This window comes from Harpegnathos saltator, unplaced genomic scaffold (assembly GCF_003227715.2).
Source record: "Harpegnathos saltator strain DR-91 unplaced genomic scaffold, Hsal_v8.6 scaffold59, whole genome shotgun sequence".
In the NCBI taxonomy this organism is placed as follows: Eukaryota; Metazoa; Arthropoda; class Insecta; order Hymenoptera; family Formicidae; genus Harpegnathos; species Harpegnathos saltator.
In genome coordinates this window covers 233,378-259,532 of record NW_020230415.1, presented here as the reverse complement: position 1 = coordinate 259,532, position 26,155 = coordinate 233,378, and the positions used below count along the sequence as shown (strand labels likewise).

General features: G+C 48.3%; 1 protein-coding gene across 8 annotated transcripts; it reads right to left on the bottom strand.

Moving 5' to 3' along the window:
• Positions 1-1,120: 1,120 nt before the first annotated feature.
• LOC105183837 (rho guanine nucleotide exchange factor 10) lies at positions 1,121-26,037 on the bottom strand. Of its 8 annotated transcripts, none has more exons than XM_011142223.3 (15): positions 25,929-26,037; positions 22,065-22,243; positions 21,535-21,869; positions 20,527-20,814; positions 20,213-20,376; positions 8,957-9,173; positions 8,583-8,841; positions 7,993-8,175; positions 7,564-7,860; positions 7,371-7,463; positions 7,054-7,278; positions 6,768-6,929; positions 6,430-6,639; positions 5,900-6,214; positions 1,121-5,807 (listed from the first exon to the last, which is right to left on the bottom strand). In XM_011142223.3, the coding sequence occupies exons 2-15, from the start codon at positions 22,164-22,166 to the stop codon at positions 3,921-3,923; spliced, it is 4,737 nt and encodes a 1,578-aa protein (XP_011140525.1). In that variant the 5' UTR covers positions 22,167-22,243; positions 25,929-26,037; the 3' UTR covers positions 1,121-3,920. The 8 variants fall into 8 exon arrangements, with proteins under 8 accessions (XP_011140525.1, XP_025159864.1, XP_011140526.1 ...); XM_025304079.1 differs by lacking the exon at positions 25,929-26,037 and adding an exon at positions 25,875-25,891; XM_011142224.3 differs by lacking the exon at positions 25,929-26,037 and adding an exon at positions 25,736-25,868.
• Between the last annotated feature and the right edge of the window lie 118 nt (positions 26,038-26,155).

Sequence of the window (26,155 nt, the reverse complement as noted above, 5' to 3'; positions counted from 1 at the left end):
AATAGATAAATCTTTTTTTTTATATAAAATGTTTATATATTAATTATAAAAAATAATTATTTTTTGTTTACTTAAAAGCAGGACGAAAGTAACGGGACGCCGGCAACGATACATCATGCGTCTCCAGACGTGTCAAATCGTTTATTATACAGGAGACTTTGATACGGCAACATGTATTCGAAGATTTAATATTTAATACGTACTTTTATTTTTTCTGCTCCTTCCCTCTCTCCCCCCCCTATTCCCACTCTTTTTAGACCTCCGGGCATAGTCTGGCATAGAGATGACAACTGTGGTTGCAGCACGGACATAAACCGCCTGAAAGTGAATGTAGCACGGACTTCCACCACATGCAGATTTTATCACCGAGACCTGAAAGTGGATGTAGCATCGTAGTTCCCCTCTCAAAATGGATGCAGATGGCGTCCTTTCCCAGTGCGGAAAGTCGGTGTCGCAGAAGATGCCGTGTGGCCGCTCTCAGTGGTGCGATTCTTTAACTCGTTATTGGAGTTAACGACATTGGAGTTATCGTTGCGCAGCTTTTGTATACCGTAGAAAAGTTGCGCAACGATAACGAAATTGTCGTTAATTCCAATAACAAGTTAAAGAATCGCATCACTGGTACAACCGTGCACATAAACTAACGACGCCAGTGTCCACGGTTCTTTACTGATTTCTCCCACCGCGCACGCACACATAGCCGGCTCGATCTATCCGTGTCACACGAGTAGATCGAGCCGGCTATGTGTGCGTGCGTGGTGGGGGAAATCAGTAAAGAACCGTGGACACTGGCGTCGTTAGTTCATGTATACAATTGTACAGAGAGCGCTTCGCACTTGGCTTGGCTAAAAGCGGCCCATATGATACCTCTCCTTCTTCTCTCTGGTAATAACCGGCACCATCGAAGTTCGAAATTGTCTTCAGCATTCTCTTAATTGTTCTCAATAATTATACGTCATATTTGAGTGAACAAAGATAAACCTATTGATTTTACACGGGGAAACCTCGATTACCTTATCAATATTGATCTTTTTCCTGGCAAGAGTTTTTAGACATTTCAGAGATTTGTTGTTTACAAGAGTGAGGAACATCAGACGGCAAATAATAGATTCTCTGCGTATTCCACTTGAAATATTTTTAATATAGCCATTATAAATGTTACAATGAAAAGTATCCTAGATCGCCTCGTGACAGAAAAAGTAACAAAGTTCTCTGTAACGATGACACAACATGACACTGCAAATAATAAATACATAATAAGGTTTCGTTGTATAACCAACTTGCGTACTATAGGCATAAATACAAAATAAAACTATGTATTTAAACAAAGTTAGTGTACAAAATATAGATCTATTCAACGAGATTTCATAATACATACATTATTATTATTTTGTAATATATGTGAACGCGCTCACTCATTCACTCGCTCACTCGCTCACTTACTCATTCACTCGCTCACTCATTCACTCATTCATTTGTAGACCAACATTTTATCGAACACTCAATCGTATCAGTATCAAAAACTTGACAGCATCTTATAAAAAATTAGATATATTTCTTTCATTGCATAACTGAAACTATAAATTTTTTTCAATAATTATCACAAGAGCACAAACAGGCAATAGCCATCAATGAATAACGTTTCATAATATATAAGTATTATCCGTTCGCGTTTAACCGGTGCGTCCGTATCGTCGACGAACGTGCTTTCACAAAATAAAAGCAGATCAAAGAGATCAATTTTCATGGATCAAAACTCTGATTAAACATTCGATTATTCCTCGTAACCGTTATCAATCGCATTAATCCAACATATAATATGTGTTATCGCGGTACCATTATCGTAAAGAACATTCGTAACCAACAAGTGTGAAATCTCAAGTTTTCAATTTGAATAAATCATTGTAAGAATCGACTGACGACGGTATTAAATGCACGAGCATCGCGCCGTATTAATTTGTGACCTTGAAAAATCGTTAAGTTTTACATTCGGTCGATATATCGACGGGTTATTTAGCGAAGCTTTTTTGAATGACATTATTTCTTTTTCTTTTTTTTTTTTAACAATCTTCAGAGCGGAACGCTAGTAATAATAAGTGCCCTCAATCACCGTCATCCCGTTTCCTCCCAGCGGGTCGTAAACTGATCCTTACATGCTGCGAACAATACAGCTGCGTCATATTGTCTTATATATCACGTACGTGTGAAACTTATCGTAAGAGCACACAGTAAATGCGCACACGCACACACATGCGCGCGCATGGTGCACAGGATCGTTATTTTCCTATCGGATACGTCCATAGAATCAAATAAATACACACCGTGTGTATGTGTGTGTGTGTGTATGTGCGTGAAACGTACCGATACACTTAATCTGAAAAGGGCGATGGATATAGCGTTACCGATCGGTGAATGAAACATTACGCTCGTGAATTCGGCTCGACGACATTAACGAGCGATCGTAAGATCATCGTTTAAAACAAGGCGAAATCAATGCGTGCGCATTATAAAACAAATCATATCGCGCTCGTGTATCGATACTCAAAACAACCGGCTTAAACCGGCCTATCTCTCTCGGGAGGTGTCCATTTTCTACGGAGCCAATTTTCGCTCTGCATTGCGATCCGGTGTGCATGTTGTACTGTGTATGTGTGCGCGCGCGCGTGTATAACAATGTTACGTCGCTGAAACAACGTAACAGTCGTCAGCGTAACAATGCGGTAAAATTTTCAATGTAGATGCATGCATATCTAGCGAACATTTCGCGGGCGAACGCAAAATCCGCGGGGAGCCGGCTAAACGGCAGCATTTTTTTAGTTTTTTTTCTTTTTAATCTCAGCTATTAGTCATGATTTATCACTGTTTCAAACGATTAAAAAAAAATAGAAAATAGAAAAGATACGCGCGTTATTATGTGCACCTCCGTGCGGCGTAGAACGCGTTTCGCGTTCGTGAAGAACCATTCAAGCATAACTCCGCTCCTGTGTGTTTCTTTTCTTCTTTAACATTTCCGTGCGATTTACTGCGCGTTTCATTGTATCAATGAGATTCACATGACACTCCGAGTGGGTAAAAATTTCGCACGACCACCGCCTTCTACAGCCTACAGCCCGTTCCTACCGACGTCATCGGTCAAGTCTTGAGTTGAGTCCGGGTCTCAGTCTGAGTCTGGACTCTCAGGTGAAGACCTAATCGACGCTTCTTGCGGAGAAACGAGCGGTAGAAATCATTGCATCGCATTGAAACGTTCCTCGGGCGATCCCTGTGCGAGTGCGCGCGACGGAGCACTCCCCCCGCGACAACGAGGAGCGTATCCGATACGCTCTTAAACATTAGTCTTGTGCGTTACAACGAACCGTACACCTCAGTCTGTTTATCGAATAAGTATATTAATCTTCTCTTAGAGAAACTGTTCACTAAAGAAGAGGCGTGGTATAGCCTATCAAAAAGAGTCCCTGTCGAATAATCGGACGATCAAATCAATTGCGAGGGACGATTTTTGTATAATACTCTAAATATTCCCGAGTCCGCAATACGTCGTAATAAATTGACGAACAAACGGCTTCTCTGGATCCCCTCGGTCTGTTAGTCTTCGAAATGAATCGATACCTACAGCATGACATCGCGTACGAAGAGACACGATAAAGTTCACTACGCGACACAAGTCCACGTGGTCGGAGCTGACGTGGCCTCGCAGCAGACTCGTTGATGATTAATGATGATCTTGCCTGAAACGACGCTCCAGTGAGAGAGCTGTTGGTCCATAGTATGTGTGTGTGTGTGTGTATGTGCTCTTTTGTGGTCCTATTCTCAGGCGATACTACAATATGCACAAAAAGGCATCAGCGTCGTCGAGAGATTCCGTTTGCCACGTTGACGTCGACGTAGATGCAGAACGATAGACCTAGCGCGATCGAATATCATAACTTCATCTCCCAGAGGACAATGTGCGCGTCGTTGCTGTTGGGATCCTTGAACGCGTAGGCCGATTTCGGGCTCTTGTCGAGGTTGAACTGCGCGTTCAGTTGCCGCCAATTGATGTAACCGCGCCCGCCCATTAGAGTCAGCACTGTCCGCTTGGGCTGCTCCACCTGCTGCGTCGCCTTGTTGTTCTTCTTGCCATTCGCTTTCACGTTATTCGGGGACGTTGCTTCCAGCTCCGACTGTGTGACGCTGCTATTGTTGGTCGCGGGCAGGTCGTAAGGACCATTTCGACTAGCTGTACTACTGTTGCGTGACAACCTTCCGGTCTTCAGAGAGAGGTTCTCCTCCGAGCCGGAGGACGTGTACAAGGAGCTCGCGTGGGAGTCCACCGACCAATTGGAGAGATCCAGCGATCTGGGCCTGGTGATCTTCATCTTTAACCTACGGTCCAAGGTACTCACTTTATTTGGTATGGCTGCCAATTCCGGGTCGCTTCTCCTCAGCGTCTCGTACACGGGGTCGATGCCCGAGTTGTTCTCGTTCTCATAGTCCTTCACGTACATCAGCTCGCCATAGAGCCCGTAAACGTCGCAGTTCTCGCCAGAGCTCTGCGAGCTGGACATGGAACTCGAGAGAAATCCGCAGCCGGCGCCCAGTCCCCTTGGAAGGGTCTTCGAGCCTCTGTACTCGTACTCCTTGCTGCGTTTTCGCCTCAGCATCACCGGGCTGCTCGCCAATTGTTGCTTCAGCTTCACGAGATTACTGCAGACGGACGAGGAGGAGGAGTCTACGCTCGCCCGATCTCGCAATCTCTGTTCAGCCTCTCTCGCCTTCAGTTCTCGCGCGGTCTCGTCATCATTGGCGCGATCTTTCGCCGAGTACACAGTGTTCTTCGTGTTCTGTATAGCCAGAAGGAACGTGATCGGCCCAAAGTGGGCGTGATACGAAATGTTGACACGACCGCTGATGATGGGCACTCCCTCCAGTCGCGGTAGCGGAATGGTCAAGCTGATGCCCACGTTGGTACCGACCCACAAGAGACCTTTGCAAGCTAAAAGCGCCGTTACAGTGACGGCGGTTTGACTGTTAATGGCGAAGTTGCTATTGCTGTGTGAGTTGGGGGAGTTCGTCTTGGTCACCCTCAACACGTTGGACGCTATATTGATGTCCTGCAAATGCTTGAACGTCTCCGTGTGATAAAGGCAAACCGTGCTCGAGTTCTTCGAAGCAACCCAGAGACCGACTCCGGAGTGGGCCATCAGCTTCACGTTGCCGACGTGCTCGTGCTGCGCGCTGAAGCTCTTCGTAATGTCGCCCGTAGTGGCGTTAAGTACCCATACCTTCTTACCGCAGGCGGCATAGATAGATGTGTTGATCGGCATCAAACACGAGACCGGATCGTTGCCGAGGGATATGACGAAGGGATCTTTGAGGTTCCACGTGCCGTCAACTTGTCGTTTGAACAGAAGTAGCAAGCCTATGCCTAGAGCTACGAAAACATTGTCGCAATGATACTTGACTTCCACGACAGGTCCCGGCACGGGGTAACTGCCGATCTCTTCCTCCCTTTCGGGCTCCGACGCGGCGTAAACGATGATCTTCCGCGAGTCTGTACCCATCCACACAAGATCGTTCGCGAGCGTAGCGATATCGCTGCTGGAAGAGACACCCTTGACAAATTCGATGGTGCTCACTCTGGTCTCGACCAGGTCGAAAGTGGTTATACGTTTTAAGCAAGTAACCGAGGCTGTCGTCGACTGGCCGAAAATCGTCACGTGACTGGATATACCGTCACCTGTGCATATCCACAGGTAGTTTTGACTTCTACCGCGTCGCCTCGTAGGCCGCGGATTTTCTGTCGTGTAATAGCAACCGCAACGTACCTGCAAGCGGAATCGCACCGTAGTAGTGAGAACCGTAAGCGCATAACGTGTGAGGGAAACGACCGAGGGTAACAAGGGTTTTGTCAACTCACTTCTGTCTGATGTTGCGAGTGATACACAGCCTGTGAACTAACGAACAGCGGCATCTTCGTGGATGGTCTTTGCTCTTGTTCAGGTACTTCCCACGAAGGGGAGTTGTTGGGATCCAAGGCTAACTGCGCCAATCTAAGCTCGGTTATCCAGTCCTTCTTTACCAATGGGTTCTCCGTTTGAAACGTATACATCTGACCTTGCTTCGTGACTAATTGCATACAGCAGCTATCCGCCCATACCATATCTTCGTCCTTCTGCTGTATCAACATTTGGATCGACTGAAGAATTTGCTTGGTGGTCTGCAACGTCATCCCCTGTGAATTCGGAAGAAATGGGAGAAATGGACGTGTTACGATTAAAAGTCAAAGTACAACGAAAATATCGTATTTTCTACAAATTCTCGAGTTTCTACAAGTCGTCTTAAAATTGCCGGAGGAACAGACATCGATGCCTTTTCTTTCACCGATGCCGATGTTGCGATATCCTTTGTATTTCTATCGTAAGCTCAAATTTGTCAATTTCTTCTTACCTCATATTTACCCTTCAACTGGACCACCAAATCGCTTATTCTGGACATCACCTCATAGTCGTGCATAAGATCGTTCATCTCTACACAGAGACTATCCGCATCGGCTGCTTGCCCGCATTCGCCGCTTTTGTCCGATTTCAAGCTGCCGCCCTTATTTAGTCCAGCTGTGAGTAATCGGCTCAAAGTCGGAGAAGTGCTGGTATCTTGAATCTGCAATAAATTTGTTGGCAATGTTATGTGTCTTGGAGAAAAAGCCCGATAAATTTTACCGGGAAAGATTACAACGTGTGCAAGTCGCGTTACAGTGTCTACCTTTTTTTTAAGCTTATTCTACACACCTCAATGTCGGATACCGGGTATGTCCATTTCAACGTCAATCGTTCGTTTCCAGAAAAATCCTCCGTGGATCTTGGGGTGACGGAAACGCATACTACCAAATCGTTTAGTAACAACAGTCTTCTTCTCTTGGATTTTGTTATCATGCCGTTTTGATTGAATTCCTGCGTAAAAGAAGACGAAATTGCACGTTACTCTTGTGACTCTCTTGTGATTAACGTAGTCACGTATAATGGCGAATACTTTATTGCGATTATATACTGCAATGTTGTGTGAAAACGACATTACCAATTGCGTAACGTTATCTTCTCGAATGAGATAACGCGATGCCGAGGAGAGGGGACGATGCGATAACTTTCCGGAAACGTGTCGCAGCATCTCTTTGAATGCTTGGAATTGTTCAGCCTCTCGTTTCCTTTCGTTCAACATTTCCGCCAAACTCTCGAGCTGCGTTAACGCTAATTGCAGAGACATTCTGTCATGGTGTCCGTGAGGTGTATGCTTCAATAAATCCTAAGAACAAAATTCGTGTTCTCATTTCGAACGAGCTGCTGACGGCGAAAAGTTCGTCTCTCCTCGCACACCCCGCCGCCAACGATACTCACTTGTAAAAATAGTATAAACTGTGGAAACCTCTGCACTGGTTTCACCATCAGTCCGAAGAAGGACAATCTATCGTGCGCGCTTATCTGCTTCACCTGTAAACAACGGAAAATACGCAACGTCAACGTCGACGATCGAGTCCAGAGAACTCAAACGATATCGAGCAGAATCGCAGCGCAAAACGAAACGGTGTACCTTGAAGAAATCCGCGAGCGCAGTCTTCCTCTTAGATTCTTGCTTGGCCAGATCCATCGCCACGGAAAAGTTGTTTATAAAGCCGCTGTAAATGTCAAGTACGATAGCCTTGCTGAAACTCGCGACGAACACGTCCCCCAGCTTCTCGTCCTTGTCCCAGGAGCGCACGCATTCCGCCAGGGCGATTCTAAACAACGTATGGCATTGCAGAATCTCCGGCAGTCTGTGAAACAACGTCGCTATTTTAGACTGGCTCAATATAGGCGGCGACGACTCCTCCAACGGCTTTTTGTAGTCCTGCAAAATTGAAGCACATTCACATCGCTCGTGTTTATTTCACATCCTTCTGTTCTCTTCTCGTTCTTTTTCCTCCCCCGGCATTTATTAAACGTAATGGAAAAACTGCGCGGTTCTCGCGGCCATACGTACATTCACCAGTCTCTGCAGAGTCGACACGTAACTGTTCTCCGAGTGCACTATCGCCGCCACGATGTGTCTGCGTTTCAACTGCTGAGGAGACAAGTTTGGGGGTGGCGGTGGAAGCGTGGGTGGAGCTTGCCTTCGTTGTTGCATACACTGAAACTGCACCATCGCGCTGTTCTCCTCGTCAACCTGGAACAAACACATCGTGATGTGTATTATCCGGCAGGTATTCGACGGATGTCAGGGGCGAATGACAATTTTCCGGAGCCTGAGCGGCTTCCCAAAAGTGAAAGAGTGACTCTTAAAGTGATACAATTCAAGTACATATATAGTGAACGAAATTATACGAAATATGAATTATATGAATTTTAATGAATGCGTATAAATGCAATTTATAATACTCTATACAAATTAATTTTATCCCCTCCCTACGAGGCTCCCTACGAGCCTGACGCTGCAGCAGCAGCATCATCATCATCAACTTCAGTGCGATAAATCCGTCCTTGACGGATATTTATCATGCTGACGGCTTTACTTTACGCACGATTTGCACGATTAATCGCGAAGGGAGAGACTGCAAAGGAAGAGACGCTCACTTCGCAAAGCTGCGGCATTTGCGGCGTTTTAATGGGACTCAATGGTCCGTCGTTTTTAATAGTCAGAGACACCGTATCCGTGGAATCCACATCGTAATGATGCGCGGAGCCTCTGCGGATGCTGAACCATCTCGAGAGACGTCCGTGATTGCTCGGCGACTCCAGGGGATCCACATTGTTCAGGGACATATGCTGAAAGCGCCACTTGTCGCAGAGTGTTCGCGCCTTGTGCAGTGTGTTCCTTAATTGACAGTTGCTTCTGCGAAAGAACGGCGAGTTTTTATTACGGACATACAGCACATAAATATACACACACGCGCACAAACATCGCTCCGTGAACGATGATGTTATGTAACGCGATCGAGCGAACTTACTTAATACTGATATTACTCTTCTCGCTTTCATCGTCCGACGAGAGATCGTGGTCCGATGCCGAGCACCAGGAGTCCTCGCTTCTAGCAGATTGTGTGGACGTGTTGGACCTGCTCGTCTCCAGGGAGGAGTGGCGATGCGCCTGCGAGTGTCCGCCGGCCGTTTCCATTTTGCCCGGTCCTACGTCATCCCACGATTTGCACCTTGAACGAGGCTCGTCTGAAAGACACACGGCAGAGACTTACGTTTAGCGTCGGCCATTCGGCAGGAAAAGTCAACCGTGCGCTTGTTTCGGCTCCGAGGAATCGAAAACAAACAAACTACTGGCTCGTGTGATGAGCGATCGCGCCGGATCGCGCGGATCTCCCTCTCTCAGGCGCGTTAATGACACGATCACACGATCTCGTGTCGTAATTTCACAGTAATACCACGCGATCACGGATGCGACACGCGTCGCTTTCTGAAATAATAACGACATAAGAGCGACGATCGTTTCACCTCACCGTAGCGACCCGAAGAGCTATCTCGTCACGAGCGTCATGTCGAGATACGATTACACCGCGATTACAAACCGATATTCTCCCGAACGGTGACACAGGGGAGATCGAGGAGAGAACACAACAGCTACGAGCGAGCACCAACGCTCTCGGCCGATGCAACAGTCCTCTCTCTATACAGAAAAGCAAGCGCTCGTCGCGTCATCGCGAGAATCACCGATGAGTATCTGCGCGCTAATGCGTCGTCACCTTCGGCGACGCGCGATGATTTCCGTGATCCAGCCCGCCGGCCGCAGCCAGGACTCGGAAGGCCTGCGTGTGTCGCGTGTGCGCGCACGGACAACACTATACACACGTCGCGAGAGATCTCCGGAGAGCGCTTCGCGGCGCCGCGCGATCGGCGACAAACAGCCGGCACAGATCGGCTCAGTCTGTCGCGCGAAAGCGCGGCTGCTTCCTCACGCGTCGCCCTCGTCGTCGTCGTCGTCGTCGTCGTCGTCGCACATACACACGCCGGTCGTTTTATTGGGCCTTCCGCTGCTGTGTTGTCGCGGCGCGCTCATGTTACACCAGCGCGACGCGTTAACGTCGCGACGATAATCGGGTTAATGCGACGTACAGCGTATCCGTCGCCCGTGTTTCGTTCCCACGTTATCGCCGCGCGAGCTGCGCTATGAGTTTCTATAACGCGCGCGTTACAATCGCCGCCCGGGCGGCGTGCACGCCCCGAAGACGTCGGGAAATATCGTGCGAGATACTCTGCTAGTTTCGGTCCTATTCCTAAACTTGGTTTTCCTGCAACCTGGTCGAGGAAGCGTCATACACGCTCGCCGACAGAATCCATCTTGGTGCCTGGGTAGCAGGAATGCGTGAAATGCGCGCGGAAGACAACGGAGACGTCTCAGACACGTGCGGGCGTTCTCTCTCAGACGCGTCTGAGACATTTTTCGCGAACATTTATGCTGCTGTCTAGCCGAGGAAGCAACGCATCGGCGGCAAACACGAGAAAGACCAGCCGTGCTCAGACAGCGGAAACGTGTTGAAGACGTCCAAGAGACGTTTGAAACAAGTAGGATGCCTTCTGCGCGTCTCTCGGGGGCGTTTTTATTTTAAATATTTTTGCGCTGCCGGGCTGAGAAAGCAGCGCATCGACAGCGAGTAGGAGAAAAACCATCCGTGGTCAGACAGCGGCAACGTGTGAGATACGTCTCTTGAAGACGTCTACAAGACATTTCAAACAAATAGAACGTCTCCCAGACGTCTCCGCGAGACGTCCTTTGGCGACGTCCATGCTTGTATTCCGCTCGAAGCCGGATTGCGCGGCCGTTTTGCCAAGCTTTTGTCTCGTGGGAACAAAGAAATAAATTCGCATGGCGCTGATCATTAATCGGAAAATGCAGCACGTTCGAGATATACCAACGGCAACGACGACGACGACGACGACGACGACGACGACGACGACGACGACGACGACGACGACGACGACGACGACGACGACGACGACGACGACGACGACGACGACGACGACGACGACGACGACGACGACGACGACGACGACGACGACGACGACGGCGGCGGCGGCAACAGCAGCGACGTATAAGGTATCCAAAATGGAATCGTAAAACACGTCAGTTCGACGTCAAGGTCGCTTTATCACGTGATTACGCGAGCGCAGTACGTAGCGGCGGCTCTTTAAATCGAGGATAAAGCCCTGCTGCCGTTTACGTACCCAGCAGGTGGAAAAAGGGCTGGCGCGACGTCACCACCGATGTCTCGCAGTCATCCCATCATCTCGCGCCGAAACGAGGAGAAACTTTCGCGATACACGAAAATGGAAAGACGGGAGAGTTAGCCGAGTCCGCGAGTGCGATGCCACCGCACCGCCGTCAGCACCGCCGCCTACTCATTTTCCACGGCCTACCAACCGGTATTTTCGCGCGCGGACGAAATCTGCACGGATAAACACGAGAGCCCGGATCGTCGACTCACTCACGCACCGTCGCGTCGCGCGTTCGCGCGTGTAAACGCGGCGCGTCAAGTGGCGGCGGCGCGGCGCGTAGAGGCATGCGCGCGTGTTCGCGCATGCGCACCCACACACACCGAAATTCAAGGTGGCTCCGAGCGATTAAGTGAGTGAGATACTGCGCGATGCGTAATAGTCGAGAGCAAGCTTTGTGCACCGGCTCTGTTCTTTCGGCAAGTAGATACTTGCGAGTATATGCGAGAGAGAGAGAGAGAGAGAGAGAGAGAGAGAGAGAGAAGAAAAGAAGAGAGAGAGAAAATAACGTTGTTGCCTCAGATTTATATCGATCTGCTCTCTCTCTCTCTCTCTCTCTCTCTCTTTCTCTTTCTCTCTCTCTCTCTCTCTCTCTGTGTGTCGGCAAGCACAGATTCCGAATGACTCCGTCATCTTTGTTTATCCTTCTCCCTCTCCCTTTCTCTAGCGCGAACATTTTCAAACACTTGCAAGTTGAGTAATTTTTTAATTTTCACGAGTTCACGCTAGAGGGAAGATTTATTTCGATATTGAATACGTGCGATTTAGTATTCAAGTAAAAGTACTAATTTTCTGTCTCATCGGTTTGAGAGGCTGATGTTACGAATAAAGGAAGAAGGTTGAGTGTCCAGATAAATGAAGCTATCAAAACATGTAAACACGTCGAAGATCAAAGACTCAAATATTTCAATTTTTTATTTATTCCCCACGTTGCACGTCCGTCGTAGATTCGTCCCCGACATTTCGTGAACATTCCAGTTCGCTTCCCCAGAAAGAGCAACAGAACCTGATACTCAGTTTTCTCTACAGCGCGGAAACCTCAAACATCACGTCTCAATTTTCTCAATGAACTTCGTTCATTATTATTATCACCACGGGAATATATGGAAAAAATTTCCCAATCAAAAATGCGGACTCGCAGGGGAGCTGCGAACGTGCTACGTTGCGTTTCACTTTTTTTTTTAACATTACGCTGTTACGCTTTCGCGAGAAACTCAATACCCATAGTTGATACGAAGTTGTTGAAGCGTGGCACATTGGACGCAATCGAGCCGATCAAACTCGGCAACGAAGTAACGCACGCTCGATGCTGTCGCACGCGCACGCACAAGCGGATTAACTTTTGAAGATAACGCACGTGGTGTCGCTCCACCGACTTTATTTCTAACAATGGAGGGACGACTTGCATCGTCCCGCTCGTATGAGAGAATGCCTCGCTCATCCATTTTTTTATTTTCCTCTTCCTCTCTGCCAACTCTCTTCGCACAAGTGGGTCCGTATCGGAGCGGAGAACACACGCGTCTTTCCATTATAAATCACCAAACAGGGCAAGACGCAATTTCGAGTGAAAGTTCCTCACGAAAATGGCATCTTATGTAATTGCTATTTGAGAAAACAAAATCCAAGCGCGACGTGTCAATGGCTCTCTCTTCCTCTCACTCTCTCATTCAGGAATGGAGTACAAAACGTGTATTTACGAAATACACGTTAGCGTGTCCGCAGATTGTTGTTTTAACGGCGTGCCGCGTATAGAGCAGACTCGGTCGGTCGCTCTGTCGAATCTGAACGGGTCGGAACGGCAGAAAGAAACATCTCTCACGGCCGTGCGAGGCGAACAATCATCAGCTGACGGAAAAAAGGAGTCACTTCCAGAGACTTATGTCTATATTTATAATCAATTTCCTTTCACTATTCCAGCCAGTTTGTTCATGGTGCTTATGAATATGGAGCAGCGCGCTGCGCGTTACCTTCCTTCGCTGCTCAAGCGGGCGAAAAATCATGGCTTCACGTGACATTTCAATGGGCGCGCGCGCGCGCGAGCGGAGAAAAGTGCACCTACGCGTGACCAGGGGTTTCCTCGGTGCGTTAGACTCTCGTTATTACATAACGTACAGAGACGACGCGCGTATGTGGCACAAAGCGCACAGATGTAAAGATAGACGTAACCCAATTTGCGAAAGCTACAGAATCGCGTTCTCTTCTCTCTCTCTCTCTTTCTCCCCCCCTCTCTCTCGTCTCTTCGGTCATGCGTTGTCGAGGCTCCCCCCTCCCGCCGGTTACACCGTTGCATCGCGCGCGTTACGTAAGTGTAAACTTCACGCTACACAGCTTTTCATTATTACGGTCTAATGCAATGATTACGATATATGTAATAGGAAAATTGAGAGAGCGCGCGAGGCGCACGAACAACGGCAGAGCGCCTTTCTTATTTTCAACGTTGCCAGATTCCAGCAAACGTGTACTCGTCGGTCTCGCATTTAGCAGCGTTCAACAGCAGCAACGCGGCAATTTTCCGTGCCGCGCGACCGCTTACAGGTCAAAGCGTCCATTAAGCACTAACTGATTGTACATTCTAAACTGTATAAAACCTCTCTCTCTCTCTCTCTCTCTCTCTCTCGCTCCCCTTCGTCTTGGTCTCCTAATCGCAATTACGGCAAATAATGTCCGATTATGTCCGTCGCCAACGTTCACCGATTCGATCGCCGTAATTAATGCGATTATCCCGATTCGATGTATCGTTAGATCGAAATGACGGATGAATGAAGCCTTAAACGAATCGCCACTTCGGTGATCACGTCGAAAGCGGGAACGATACCGATCACGCTATGTTACTGAAATATTACGATAAAGAACCAAAGAGGAACGGAAATACATGTGAGATAAATTGAACTTTAGGGGAAATTGGAAAATTGATAGTTGCCGTTATAAAGACGCGGCTGTTCGCGACGCCTCTTTCGTGCAACGATGACTGTCGTTAACGAAACTATAATTAACAATGATGCGTACGCGAGTGCGGATGCGACTAATACGTCTACCGCGATACGCCTAATGACTCCGTCATTGACGCTTGCGCGTGAATCAACGCGTGTGTACGGCGATGTTTAACATTATATCAAGATACCGCGAAATCGTGAGATACTCGAGGACTCGTGTTAACAAAGTGTTAGATTGCCACAAAGGACTCGTCATTCCTCCGTTAAATTGCTGTAGAAAATTCAGGAACGCTGAGGAGAAAGCAGAAAGTCGTCGTCGGGGAAGACCAAACGGACAACGAGTCAAGACCGTTTATTCGTCGTCGTTTTATTCGTGAAAATCACGAATCCTGCGAAATCTCTGCTCTTAAGACCATCAAAGAAAATCACGTTGATGTTGTCATAGGTGAAATTTCATCCCGGTATATTTTCCTATTTTAGAAACAAACCCAAACAAATGCAGTCAAATGCAGTCAAATTTATTACTATCGAATATCAGATGAAAAATGTGATTGTTTGCAGCGGATAATTAAATGCTTAACCTTTCAACCCTTTATATCCTAAATTAATTTACCCAAGACCTTATTAAATTTTTGCGTAATTAAATAACTCTTGGCATATCATAAACACAAGACAGGACAGGAAAATAAATTTTGTAACAATTCAATGATTAAATTTTGACGTGATATTTGTAAGTACCGACAGGAATGTAGGGTAAGACACGGAAAAAAGGTTCAAGAGCGCATATATAAAGCGATACTTTGAAGTACCGTCAGGATACAAAGAGTTAAAGCATAGTGTGGCATATGAATCACACCTCGTCGAACTGAATAAAAAAATATTTCTTCACTTTTCTGATAGTATGTTCCTTAGGTTTTGGACATCGTTGATTCCGAAAATAAAGTCGAAATTTCAAAATTCTCGAAGCTTGTACTAATATGGCGGTTCCAATTTTGAAAAAAAAAAAAACATAGATTGCATAAAATCTATTGTAACTAAGATTTTCGTCCTAATAATGTCTTCAAATTTGTTTTTCGGAAGTTTTCGAGGCCGCTGATTACGAATATAAGGTCAGAATTGTAAGTTTTCCAAAATTCAAGATGGCGGACGCAATATCAAGATGGCGAATCGAAATCGTGACAATTAGATCGATTCACGTCAAACCGTGTATTCGGGGGTTTTTGGGATGTCTGATTACGAATCTGAAGTCGAAATTGAAAAACTCAAGATGGCGGGTCCAATATTGCGGATCAAATTATGAAAATTAGGTCGATTCGCATGGAACTGTATATCCAGGGACTTTCCGAGTCGCTGATTACGGATCCGAAATAAAAAATAATTCAAAATGGCGGTCCCAATATGGAGAATTAAAAGAAAAAGCAGAGACAATATGTATTGCATAGTTAGTGTCTTACATGTACAGTGGAAGGAAGGGAAACAGTTTCGCTCTGATTTCAAGCACAAAGGAATATGCATTGCATATCTTGCAAGTCCACTTTGTAAATTTCTCGATTTCGACTTCAGATTCGTAATCAACGAGCCCAAAAACCTTCGGATACACAATTTGACGCAGATCGGTCTAATTTTGAGCATTTCAATCCGCTATCTTGAATTGTGAAAAATTCTAATTTCCGATCTCAGATTCGTATTCAGCGAATAAAAACCCTTTACAGGGGAGTTCGGCGAAAATTGCGCGTCGGAAAAAACGCTTATCAGGGTATGCTTCAAATGGTTAACAAGAGCGAAGCGAAAACTTCAACCATGGTAGCCTTCAAGGGTCAATTCCGCTTTTCCACTTTATACGACGGACCTCTCGCACCGAGCCAGCAACGCCAGCAAAGCCTCAAACGGTACACACGGTGCGCGTTTCTCGCTGCGGGCTTGGCTGATAGATTCGTTGCGCGCTGTTCTCTCCGTGGGCTGCACCGCGTGCCAGCGAGCATTTTTTTGTTTCACACGCATAATTCTCTCGCCGCGCGAGCCGGCCTGATATTTCCCATATGTTGTATTATCATGCACAACCGCTATTCCCGACACACACATACAACGCGAGCTGCTATCCCCGATACGTCACACCACGCGTCCTCGTCCTCTTCATCTAGCGTGCCGCAAAAATGGCACACCGCTATGCCGAAAAGCGCGACCTGCGAGCACGCAAAGCGCGTCTCGCACAACGAGACACTCCTAGATAACTCCTAGATAATGACAGTGCATTGCAAGGGCAAGTTGTTCCAATTCCTTGGTAAGTTAACTGATGGTTAACTACATACGTCTGTCTTCGTTTAAATTGAAGGAAAAACAAAGATAAACATATGATTTAACTGTCGGTTAACTCATCAACAAGTTGGAATAACCGGCCCATAGTATACCTATCTTCGGCTCAAGGGTCGACAAGAAGAATCCTACGAGCGAAGCTCGTAGATTTCGGACTTTTCGTTTCCCAAAGCACGACATGCTCCCAGATAGATTAAGAGAGGACATTTTCTCTCTCTCTTTCTCTCTCTCTCTCTCTCTCTCTCTCTCTCTCTCTCTCTCTCTCTCTCTCTCTCTCTCTCTCTCTGTACATCGAAAGCAATACCTTTTATCGAACGACTCTTCGCGTCAAAGACCTTATCAACAGGTATTTCCCTACGATCCGCGATACTCATTGATTGGATGGCCGTCTCTCTCCGCCGTGCTCGTGACTTCGTGTTAGATTTGAGTCCGGAAAAGCGACTTGGCCGATGCGAGCGTGGTTAATCTGTCCTACCTACTTCTCTATTATCTGCTATGCCTCGCCGGCACTCAAGCGTAGCCCTGGTAACCAGTGCCGTATGTGACCGCCGGGCGACTCAGGAATCCGTTAACGAACCGGCACGGCAACTCGAATTGTGGCCCCGATATTCCGACGTGAACTTGCGCGACTTGATACTCTCGCGTGGTCCTCGCGGCTCCGGTGACGTCGAGCATCGAGACGGGCCGCGGTGCGGTTACAGCGGCCTGCGTAAACATTCCGTTTTCACTCCGATCCTTCGGCCGCACGGCGAGGGCCCCGCGAGATACTCCGCGAATCCAAGGGATTTCCGAGTGCCGGACGAGTTCCGGGACGGGACACCGCGCATAGGAAGAGAGTCGCGACATTCTCGCCGCCAGCTACGCGCGCAGAGATGCACCGCTACGCAGAGACGCACAAATCAGTTACCCGACGACGGAAAACGAGGGAAAGGAGCGCGTCACGGCGATGGCACTACTTACATTTGATGAGGACAACCCCATTATGCAGTTCCTCCATCTCGCGGAGGCGAATGTTCCTTGCAGTCGATTTGCTTGCGTAGTTCCTGTCTCTTTTTCTCTCTCTCTCTCTCTGTCTCCTCTCTCACACACACGCATACATCTCTCCCTACACGCACACACACACTCTCTGTCTCTCTCTGTCTCTCTCTCTCTCTCTCTCTCTCTCTCTCTCTCTCTCTCTCTCTCTCTCTCTCTCTCTCTCTCTCTCTCTCTCTCTCTCTCTCTCTCTCTCTCTCTCTCACTCACTCACTCACTCACTCACACACACACACACACACACACACACACACACACACTCTCTCTCTCTCTCACTCACTTAACCTCTCTCACTTTTGACATATTCGCAGAAAGCGACCCACTACAAATTCACACGCGCGCGCGTGCGCGCGCGCGCGTAGCTCACGCCTACACGTATACGCGCAGCGCGCGGCGCACATGCGTTCCGCGGGACAGAGGACGGTCTCTCTCGCGCAGGAGGAACAACGCGAGACGCAGGCAGAAACGAGGTAGAAAATCGCCTGACGCAGCACGTGCGCGCACGCGGCCGGCGCGGCCCCGGCACACGATTAATAACGCCGCGGCATCCAACGATCAAGACACACCACCGACGAGGCCGACGAGGAGGAAGCGATGCGGCGGCGGCGGCGACGAAGCGAGCGGCGAACGAAGCGGCGGCGAGTCGTCGTCAACATGGCCGTGCGCGCGCGTGTTCTGCCCGTTGTTCCCGGTCTCTCCGCGCGCGCCTCGTTGCTCCACGTAGTAGCCGCCATACACTAGAGCCCAGGAGGTTGTGAAGTGTAAGAAGCGAAGGGCACACGGAGGAAACAGAGAGACGCGGAGCGAGCGCGAGCGGCGCTCACGGAACTGCGAAGGACGGAGGAGGGGGAGAGGAAGGAACGCGAGCGACACACGCACCACGCGAGAGAGAGAGAGAGAGAGCGCGAGGGGGTATGTATCGCGAGCCACTGAGCAACGAGAGAGAAAGTACGTGCGATCGAGAGTGAAACACACACAATGCCGCCGCACGGCCGCGTTCGAGAGCGCAGCTGTGCACACGAGCGTGCGAGAGAGGAAGAGAGGAAAGTGGAGTAGGGGTGAACGGGACGAGAGACGAGAGACAGTGAATGAATATAAAAGAGAGGAAGAGGCGCGGTGCAAACCAAGAGACGAGAAGAAATGGGAAGGGAGGAGGGAGGAAGGAAGGAGAGAGGGAAGGAGAGGAAGGAGTGAAAGACGAGGGAGGGAGGCAAGCAGAGGGAGAAAGAGAGAGGAATATAGCGTAGCTGTGTCGCAAAGTCGAGATAGCAAGAGTGATAAAAGAAGATGGAAGATCACTTCGCTTCGGCGGACCACCAAGCAGTGCTGTATTAAGGTCTATACACACTATATACGTAACGTGACGTCGAGTTGTGTAACTCATGTACGTTGACCACCATCAGCCGACGGTTATCATTGTCGTCGAGGCGATGATCGTCAGCTTAGGCTGACAACATACTTTTGATGACTATCATACCGATTGGAGATCATAGATTGCACTCGGCCACTTCTTTGGACATTAAAGGTTTCCAGGATGTAAGTGACTTGGCAATGATGGTCATGATCCTTGATGAAGAAAAGGAGGAGCAAGATTGGCGGCTCAGTAGAACAATTGTTAGCTCCATCAGTGTGAAATTTTTATTTTTATGATCCTATTGCTGCGAAGGTATTCAAGGAAATACCTACGATTTGCTTCCACGTGCAATGTGAAAGTCACAGTAAGCTTTGGGAAAAGTACCTTACCGAAATTTAAAAAAGTACCTTAGTAAAGATCCTGCAATAATAAGGATGTGGACAGGAGTACAGCTCAACCGGTAAATATACTATGCGAGTACATTTAGTACCATTTCCACTGATGCATTCTGTCTAGACGGCGCGCCATATTTGTATAGTACAGTCATATCATTACAGATAAGCATAAAAAATGCAAGTAAATTGAAAAAAAGCCAGGCAGCATAAAATGGACTGAGATGAACTTTTCAATACTTTGCGACGGTATCGACGATCTTAAAGAAAAGTCCTCTATCGGAAGAGACTCAGAAAGAGCCCATACTAGCATTATTTGTGAATATCTAGGAATCAATTCTTTTCAGTTGTAAGCGTCACCTTTTCAGCGCGGATTATCCCAGAACTATCCCAGGAACGCCGTGAAACTGGTCGAAATTCCTATACTCCCCCCCTCGTATTGCTAATCTCAGTTTCCCCTCATACAAGACCCTGTCGATGCATAAGAGCAAAGAAGTTATACGTGTGTAAGCAGAACACGAGAGAAATAAGGATAGACAGTGAGAGAGAGAGAGAGAGAGAGAGAAGGGGGGAGGAGCAAAGGAAGGAGGGAGAACGTTCCACGTGATCTCGCATCTGCTTCTCCACCGAGTGACCCCTCGGCTGACCCCTTCCAAGTACCAATAATTAACTCCATTCGCCAAATGCACACGAGCGCCACGGGCCGGGTATGAGCACTGAATACTCGCGTTATATCGCGAACAGCGTTCCCATAAAAGAAAGATTACGCGTACTTGGGCAGTTACGTGTGTCACGACGACACTGTCAAAATAGGTGATTACGTCTACGAAAACTGCGCAGGCACGACAGACACTCTCGCGTTCCATCTCCTGTCCGTGTGTACACTGTGTACCCCTTTATATTATTCGCTGCGAAGGTATAATCAAGTTTGAAGACTAAGTAGCCTATCATACTTACCACCAGCGGTCTTGTTACTGTTGCTATGGCCCAAAGAATGAAGTTTCTTCCAACCTTTCCAGCCTTTCTTCCATATCATAGCAGCTTTCGTTTTACGCTGAACGATCGTCGATTCCGGACAATTGCTTTTGCCCGCGCCTCTCCTTAAAGATCCCAAGACCGATCTACAAATTAAATTCAAAGGACTCAACAATAAACGCAATTCAACGCAAGATCCGGCAAACTATGCGCGAGAACGTTTCTTTCTCGCAACTTGCCGAGCTCATGCCCGACGAATCGGTACACGTGAGCAAGGTGCCTCTTCAGCAACGCACCTGTAACTAGCGCTGGAGCTTCCGCTGAAGCCGCTGTCCATGTCGCACCCGACGCGCGAGAGGAGATCATCGGCGAGGCCGACCGAAGGCAATAATTCCTCGGTGGAAGCGTCGTGGACTTCCTGCGGCACTTGCTCCTCGTTATTGTCGACCACGGACGGCATCAGCATCGCCTCGACGCTCAAATTGAGCTCCCCAAGCACACGTCGATGTCGCGATTGCACACGACGCACCTCCTCCGCTACGAGCGACCTCCGCGAGCCGCGCAACGCGCGATGGCATTGTTTGCTGGAAAAAATTTGTCATGGTTATACAAAGAACGCGCTTGAGAATAGGAAAGTGGCGAGAAACGACGGACATCCCCTCCCCCCGGCGAGAGAAATCTACCTAGAACCCGCGCCCGCCGAATTTACCGTCAAAACGAACACGCGAATACTCACTGCGGCACCCGACAGATTCATAATTAATCAAGTCGCGCACGTTAATTCGCACGTTCGCATCGAGGGAAAAACAAAGCGAGGTCGTGTCTCTCGACACAACGCGATGCGCGTGCACGGGTTATCTCGTCTCTCGGCGACTTGTGCGCGGCAGTCGAGGACGCTGGATGAATAATCCGTGACTTGTTTTCTTATTGTTCCTAGCTTAATCGTTATCTCCGACATCCGCTGCAAGATGCATTGAACCGTGGGGAACGATTGTTGAATTGTCGCTCGTTTATATATCACCGCGCAGCCGCGTATGTTAGCTGGGAAATTTACCCTCCGCGACCAATAAACTAGACTCTGACGTATAACGCGCGTTCTCTCTTCTTGATCGAGTTACCTTCGGCAAAGCGAACCGACGTAAGTGCAACTCTCAGATCTCTCTTATCAGAGCTCCCGATCATCGGAAACGTCGGTACGCACACCGTGGGTAACTTTATTGTACGCTATTTACCGATCATCTCGTAAATCCGCGAGATCGACTCTCGTTTGCGCGGGTGAACGTCACGCGATAACGAGCACTCACCTGATTTCTGATATCTCTTCATAAATGTTTTCTTCCGTGCCGTAACAGGTAGTATAAGTGTGTCTCTTCAGAGGATCGGATCTTGTTTGCTGCGGCTGTTGCTGCGGCGGTTGCCGTTGTTGTAGCTGTTGTTGCTGCTGCTGCTGCTGTTGATGTTGTTGCTGCTGTTGCTGTTGCTGCTGTGAAAGTACTTCCGTCGAATACGCGGCATGAAAGTGCCCGGCGTCAGGCTGATAATAAGCATACGAGTAGTCCAGAAGAGGATGATGTTGGTGAGAACTCGCGATCGGCGATACCACCGGCGACATTGGTTCCATCAATGTGGTGCACGACCTCTGCGGGGCAAGAAGAAACAAAGATCCCCATATAGTCGCAAAGAGAGACCAAGCCTCAAGCGTCCGCCACGTTAACGGCGGAGCTCGTTGCCGAAAAGCGGCGGAAAAATGAAACGAGCGGTCGAGAGGCTGCGCGTTATCGGCAACAAGGGGCAATTAACGACTTCGTCCCCATCTCACATCTCGGCCACTTACCTGAGGTGGCGGGTAAGGGGGAGGTGGGGGAAATTCCAGGTTGACTATTCGCGGCGACGGGACGCCCGATGTCATTCCCGGCCCCCCTAAGGACGAAGCCATGGCACATCGTTCAAGAAATTCGGATTAATTGTACGCCAGTGTGTTTATTCCCGGCCCCTGGCGTCCATCGGACTCTTCTGTAATGAAGAAAGAAGACAGTCGTTATCGTCCGCGTCTCCGTGCGTCTTGGGGCATTCTCTCTCTCTCTCTCTCTCTCTCTCTCTCTCTCTCTCTCTCTCTCTCTCTCTCTCTCTCTCTCTCTCTCTCTCTCTCTCTCTCTCTCTCTCTCTCTCTCTCTCTCTCTTTCTCTCTCTCTCTCTGTCTGTCTGTCTCCAGCCGACGAACGTCACAACAACGACGTTGAAGAGGACGATCGAGAAGCGTTCTTCCCGCATCCTGTCCCAAAATTACACGCTGTTATTTCGGTCGTTCGTGACGCGCATTCCAGCATTTCGAGGACTGTTACGAAATATTCATCTTCGCGGCTACGGCGGCGGCGGCGGCGGCGGAAGTGTTCCGCGTTTATCGTTCGAATAGAGGCGCGGATAGATGCAGGAAGGAAGCCCGGGTTCCGAGCGCAAAAGTGTCGGAGATAAGCGGTCCTGGTATCTTGCCCCGAGAGGATGCAGGTGAGGGTGTTTGTTCTATTGTGAACACTCGCACTCGCTGAAATTCGATTAATATTAATGTTGCCATTCCTCAGCCGACAATGTAACTGTTGTATAGGGCAGGGCGTTATGCATTATGCTTGGACCGCTGAGTGGGGAAATATAACGTTAAGCTCAGTGAAAATGTTTACCAGGATGACGGATGTATCTGCACCTTAAAGAGGGAAGGAGCGAAATCGCGTTTCTTCAATTTCCGATCAGCAAAGTGACTTCGAGTCCTCGACGTTTCGGTGTCTTTCAAGACTTACACTCGGGTTTTACATTTGAAATGCGCATAAATCACATGTTTGTTCTCAAATTATCAAGGCGAATCACAGTGTCGCCTCGGAATGTTTGTAAATTCCCAAATTTCTACTAACTGGCCCTTCCAAGGTACAGGATGTCTAATATCGGAAGGACTATGAATTATATTAATAGTCCTTCCTTATTTTAAGGATGGAGGAAGCCTCGATGAAGGATTCCTTGAATCTCCAAGGCCATCTTATTTCATAAATGGATCTCGAGTCTTCCTTCCAGAAGGAAGAAAGGCCGCGTTCCGATATTCACTGTCAGTACTGAAACTCTATAATATACGTGACACGAGCTATAGATTTTTAGTACTAGCAGTGGATATCGCGGAACGCAGCTATAACCTAGTATCAGTTTAGCAGTGCATATTACAATATGGATAAAGATAATAAAAGCGTACATTATACGGAGCGAATGCTCTTGATGCAGCTTATCGTTGAGGTTATCGAAAAAAAAAAAAATAATCCTTCGTCAGAATCACTTAAAAATTCGTTGTCCATTATCTTTTTTTTCCTTTATATACTTTCACTTTGAAAGCGCGACATCACAAGTAAATTGTGTAATGGGACAAAAGTAAGTATTGCAGGTTATGTTTAGTTTACTCTGCGCATCATGTTCTAAAAACTTATTGCACTTTTGTGCATTAGTTCAGAAGTGCAGCGAAAACGAACAGATTTAAGATAACATTTTCTCCTCAAGGAAGCTCGTGACTTCCCTTGAGATAAGGGAGTCAGTAAGGTTTCCTGTTTGGTCAAGAAAGGTTTATGAAATGTAAAATGAAGAATAAGGAATCCTTATTTCTCAAGGTAGGACTATGAATACGGATATAAGAGGCGTAATACGTCGATTGTGCCCGCAAAAACAATCGGCGACATAATTCGTAAATAATGGCGAAACTCTCAGTGCGACAGCACCGAGCTGAAGAAGATCCACTTCGCGCGCATCTCACAGGGCAATCGTCTTTACCCTTTTGCAACGCGAGCAATTATAATGCGAGATAAGTGATTAAGAACGTGAAACTGGATGAATAGCACGGTTGAGCATCCGTTTGACTCGTGATGTCTCGACTCGCGACGTGATTCCTTCGCGCGACATCGACGTCTTTTGATTGACTTTAAGAGGCTGAGGCCGAAAATTCGAAAAACCAAGTTACCTCGCGTAACTAGAAAAGCTCTCGTCTTCCGCAACTCAAAATTGATATTCACCGTTTTTTTCCCGCGTATACTCAAGTGCAGACGAAATTTCGCGGCTGCGCTTCGAAACGCGTCAAAAGAAAGTTTTCCATACTTTCCGAATTTACCGAATTTACAAATCACGATTGAACCGTTGATAAGTAACGGTCACGTTTTCAGAAGTTTTCATTTATACATCTGCCACCTCTGGAATCTAATTGCAATTCATCCAAAATTAAATAAGATCGGCCGATGTGGAAAATGTCCATCCTCTCGTTGCGCACACATCAAGGTTTTATTACTTTCCGGTGATAAAGGAATACTCGCTCGAGTCGGAGACTAAATTTCAAGCGAACAATATATATATATATATGTGTATGTGTGTCTGTAATATATGTTACACATCGGTCGCTCGACTCGTCTCGGTCAATTGATCGCGCCGAGTCGCGATCACGAGGTGTCAAGGGTGCGTACTCGGGCCCGGCCGTAATTAAAGGAATTACCTCGTGTAGGTGAGACCGGAGCACTACACACGGCAACGACACACACACGATCCTCCAATCTCGCGCGCGCGTCCGAATATTCGTGTGTCTCTCTCTCCCTCCCCCTCTCTCTCTCTCTCTCTCTCTCTCTCTCTCTCTCTGGAGCGGCCCGCCTTATCCTTCGGAGAATCGTCGTCGGGAAGACACGACACGGAGGACGGTTGCTTCTCGTTCGGCACAGCGCGCGCGTAGTTTGCCGCGAAGTGGCCGGCTGGGCCACACACGAGCCACAAGAACGATTCGTTTGCGCCTCGTGCTTAGATAGTTTCGCGTTCGCTCATTGTTGTATGTGAGCAAGCACGCCCCCTTGAGAAGCCAGTCGGCCGGTCGACCGGTCGACCGAGAAAAGCCGTGGAGAGAGAGTAAGCGAGAGAAAGAGAAAGAGACAGAGAGAGGAGAAAGAGGGGGCGGAGGAAAGCAAAGAGAAGGGACGAAAGATCGTAGGGAGAGAGGAGGGCGAAGGCGAAGGCGAGCACGACGACGACGACGACGGCGGCAGCGGCGGCGGCGACACAAAATGTTCCGAATGCTTCGACGACCGCTGCTGTTGCTTGATCGCACGACGCTTCACACGATCACAATAACCACGTTTGTTTCAGCCGCACCTCCCGCACTCGGCCGGCTCGAGACTCTTCCACCCTCGAACTCGAGCGTCCGTCTCTCGCTTCGCAGGCAAAAAACGCCGAGGAATGCAAAACAAACGGACGCAACATTATATCACTGCGCGTACATTCCGCGTCCACGGTGAATGTACTCGCGCGCACGCGTGTGTTGCGTCTCCGATCTAGCCATCGGCCACCGCGAATGATCAAAATTCCGATCGATCTCTCCCGGTCGGTAAATAAAAGCGCACTGACGTGCGGCGAGAGAGCGAGAGCGAGAGCGAGAGAGAGAGAGAAGGAGAGCGAGAGAGAGAGAGAGAGAGAGACAAAAGAGAAGATAAAGAGAATATGCGTTACCGCGAGATCAACGGAAACAAAGCGCGATCGGTAGATCCTCGCGTCGAGTCGACCGCCACGGCGCACGTACACTCGCGTAGACTACCGAGACGTACTCTTTCTCTCCCTCTGTCTCTTTCGAGAAACTCCGCGTATCCACCTTCTACACGAGGGTGCGTGCCACAAAGCGTGTACAAAACGTGCCGCTACGAACCCATGAACCTGCCGCCGGTCTTCAGGCTCGACTAGATTCGTCTCGTAGCAATCCGTAGTAGTACCGGTCCCGTGTGCTGACCCTCTCGGGACTGAGAGTGTCGAGTGTGAATAGCTGAGAGAGAAAGAGAGAGAGAGAGAGAGAGAAAGAGAGAATAAACGAGAGGAAGAGAGAAAGGAGAACGTGAGGAAGGGAGAGGGAGAGCGGAGAGAGAGAGAGAGAGAGAG

Bases quoted from the DNA above. Each gene is read 5' to 3' on its own strand.
- LOC105183837 (XM_011142223.3), bottom strand. From the start codon at position 22,166: ATGGCTTCGTCCTTAGGGGGGCCGGGAATGACATCGGGCGTCCCGTCG. The intron at 6,930-7,053 runs GTAATGTCGTTT...TCTTTTACGCAG, and splicing joins AAGATAACGTTACGCAATTG to GAATTCAATCAAAACGGCAT. The intron at 6,640-6,767 runs GTGTGTAGAATA...AATTTATTGCAG, and splicing joins ACCCGGTATCCGACATTGAG to ATTCAAGATACCAGCACTTC.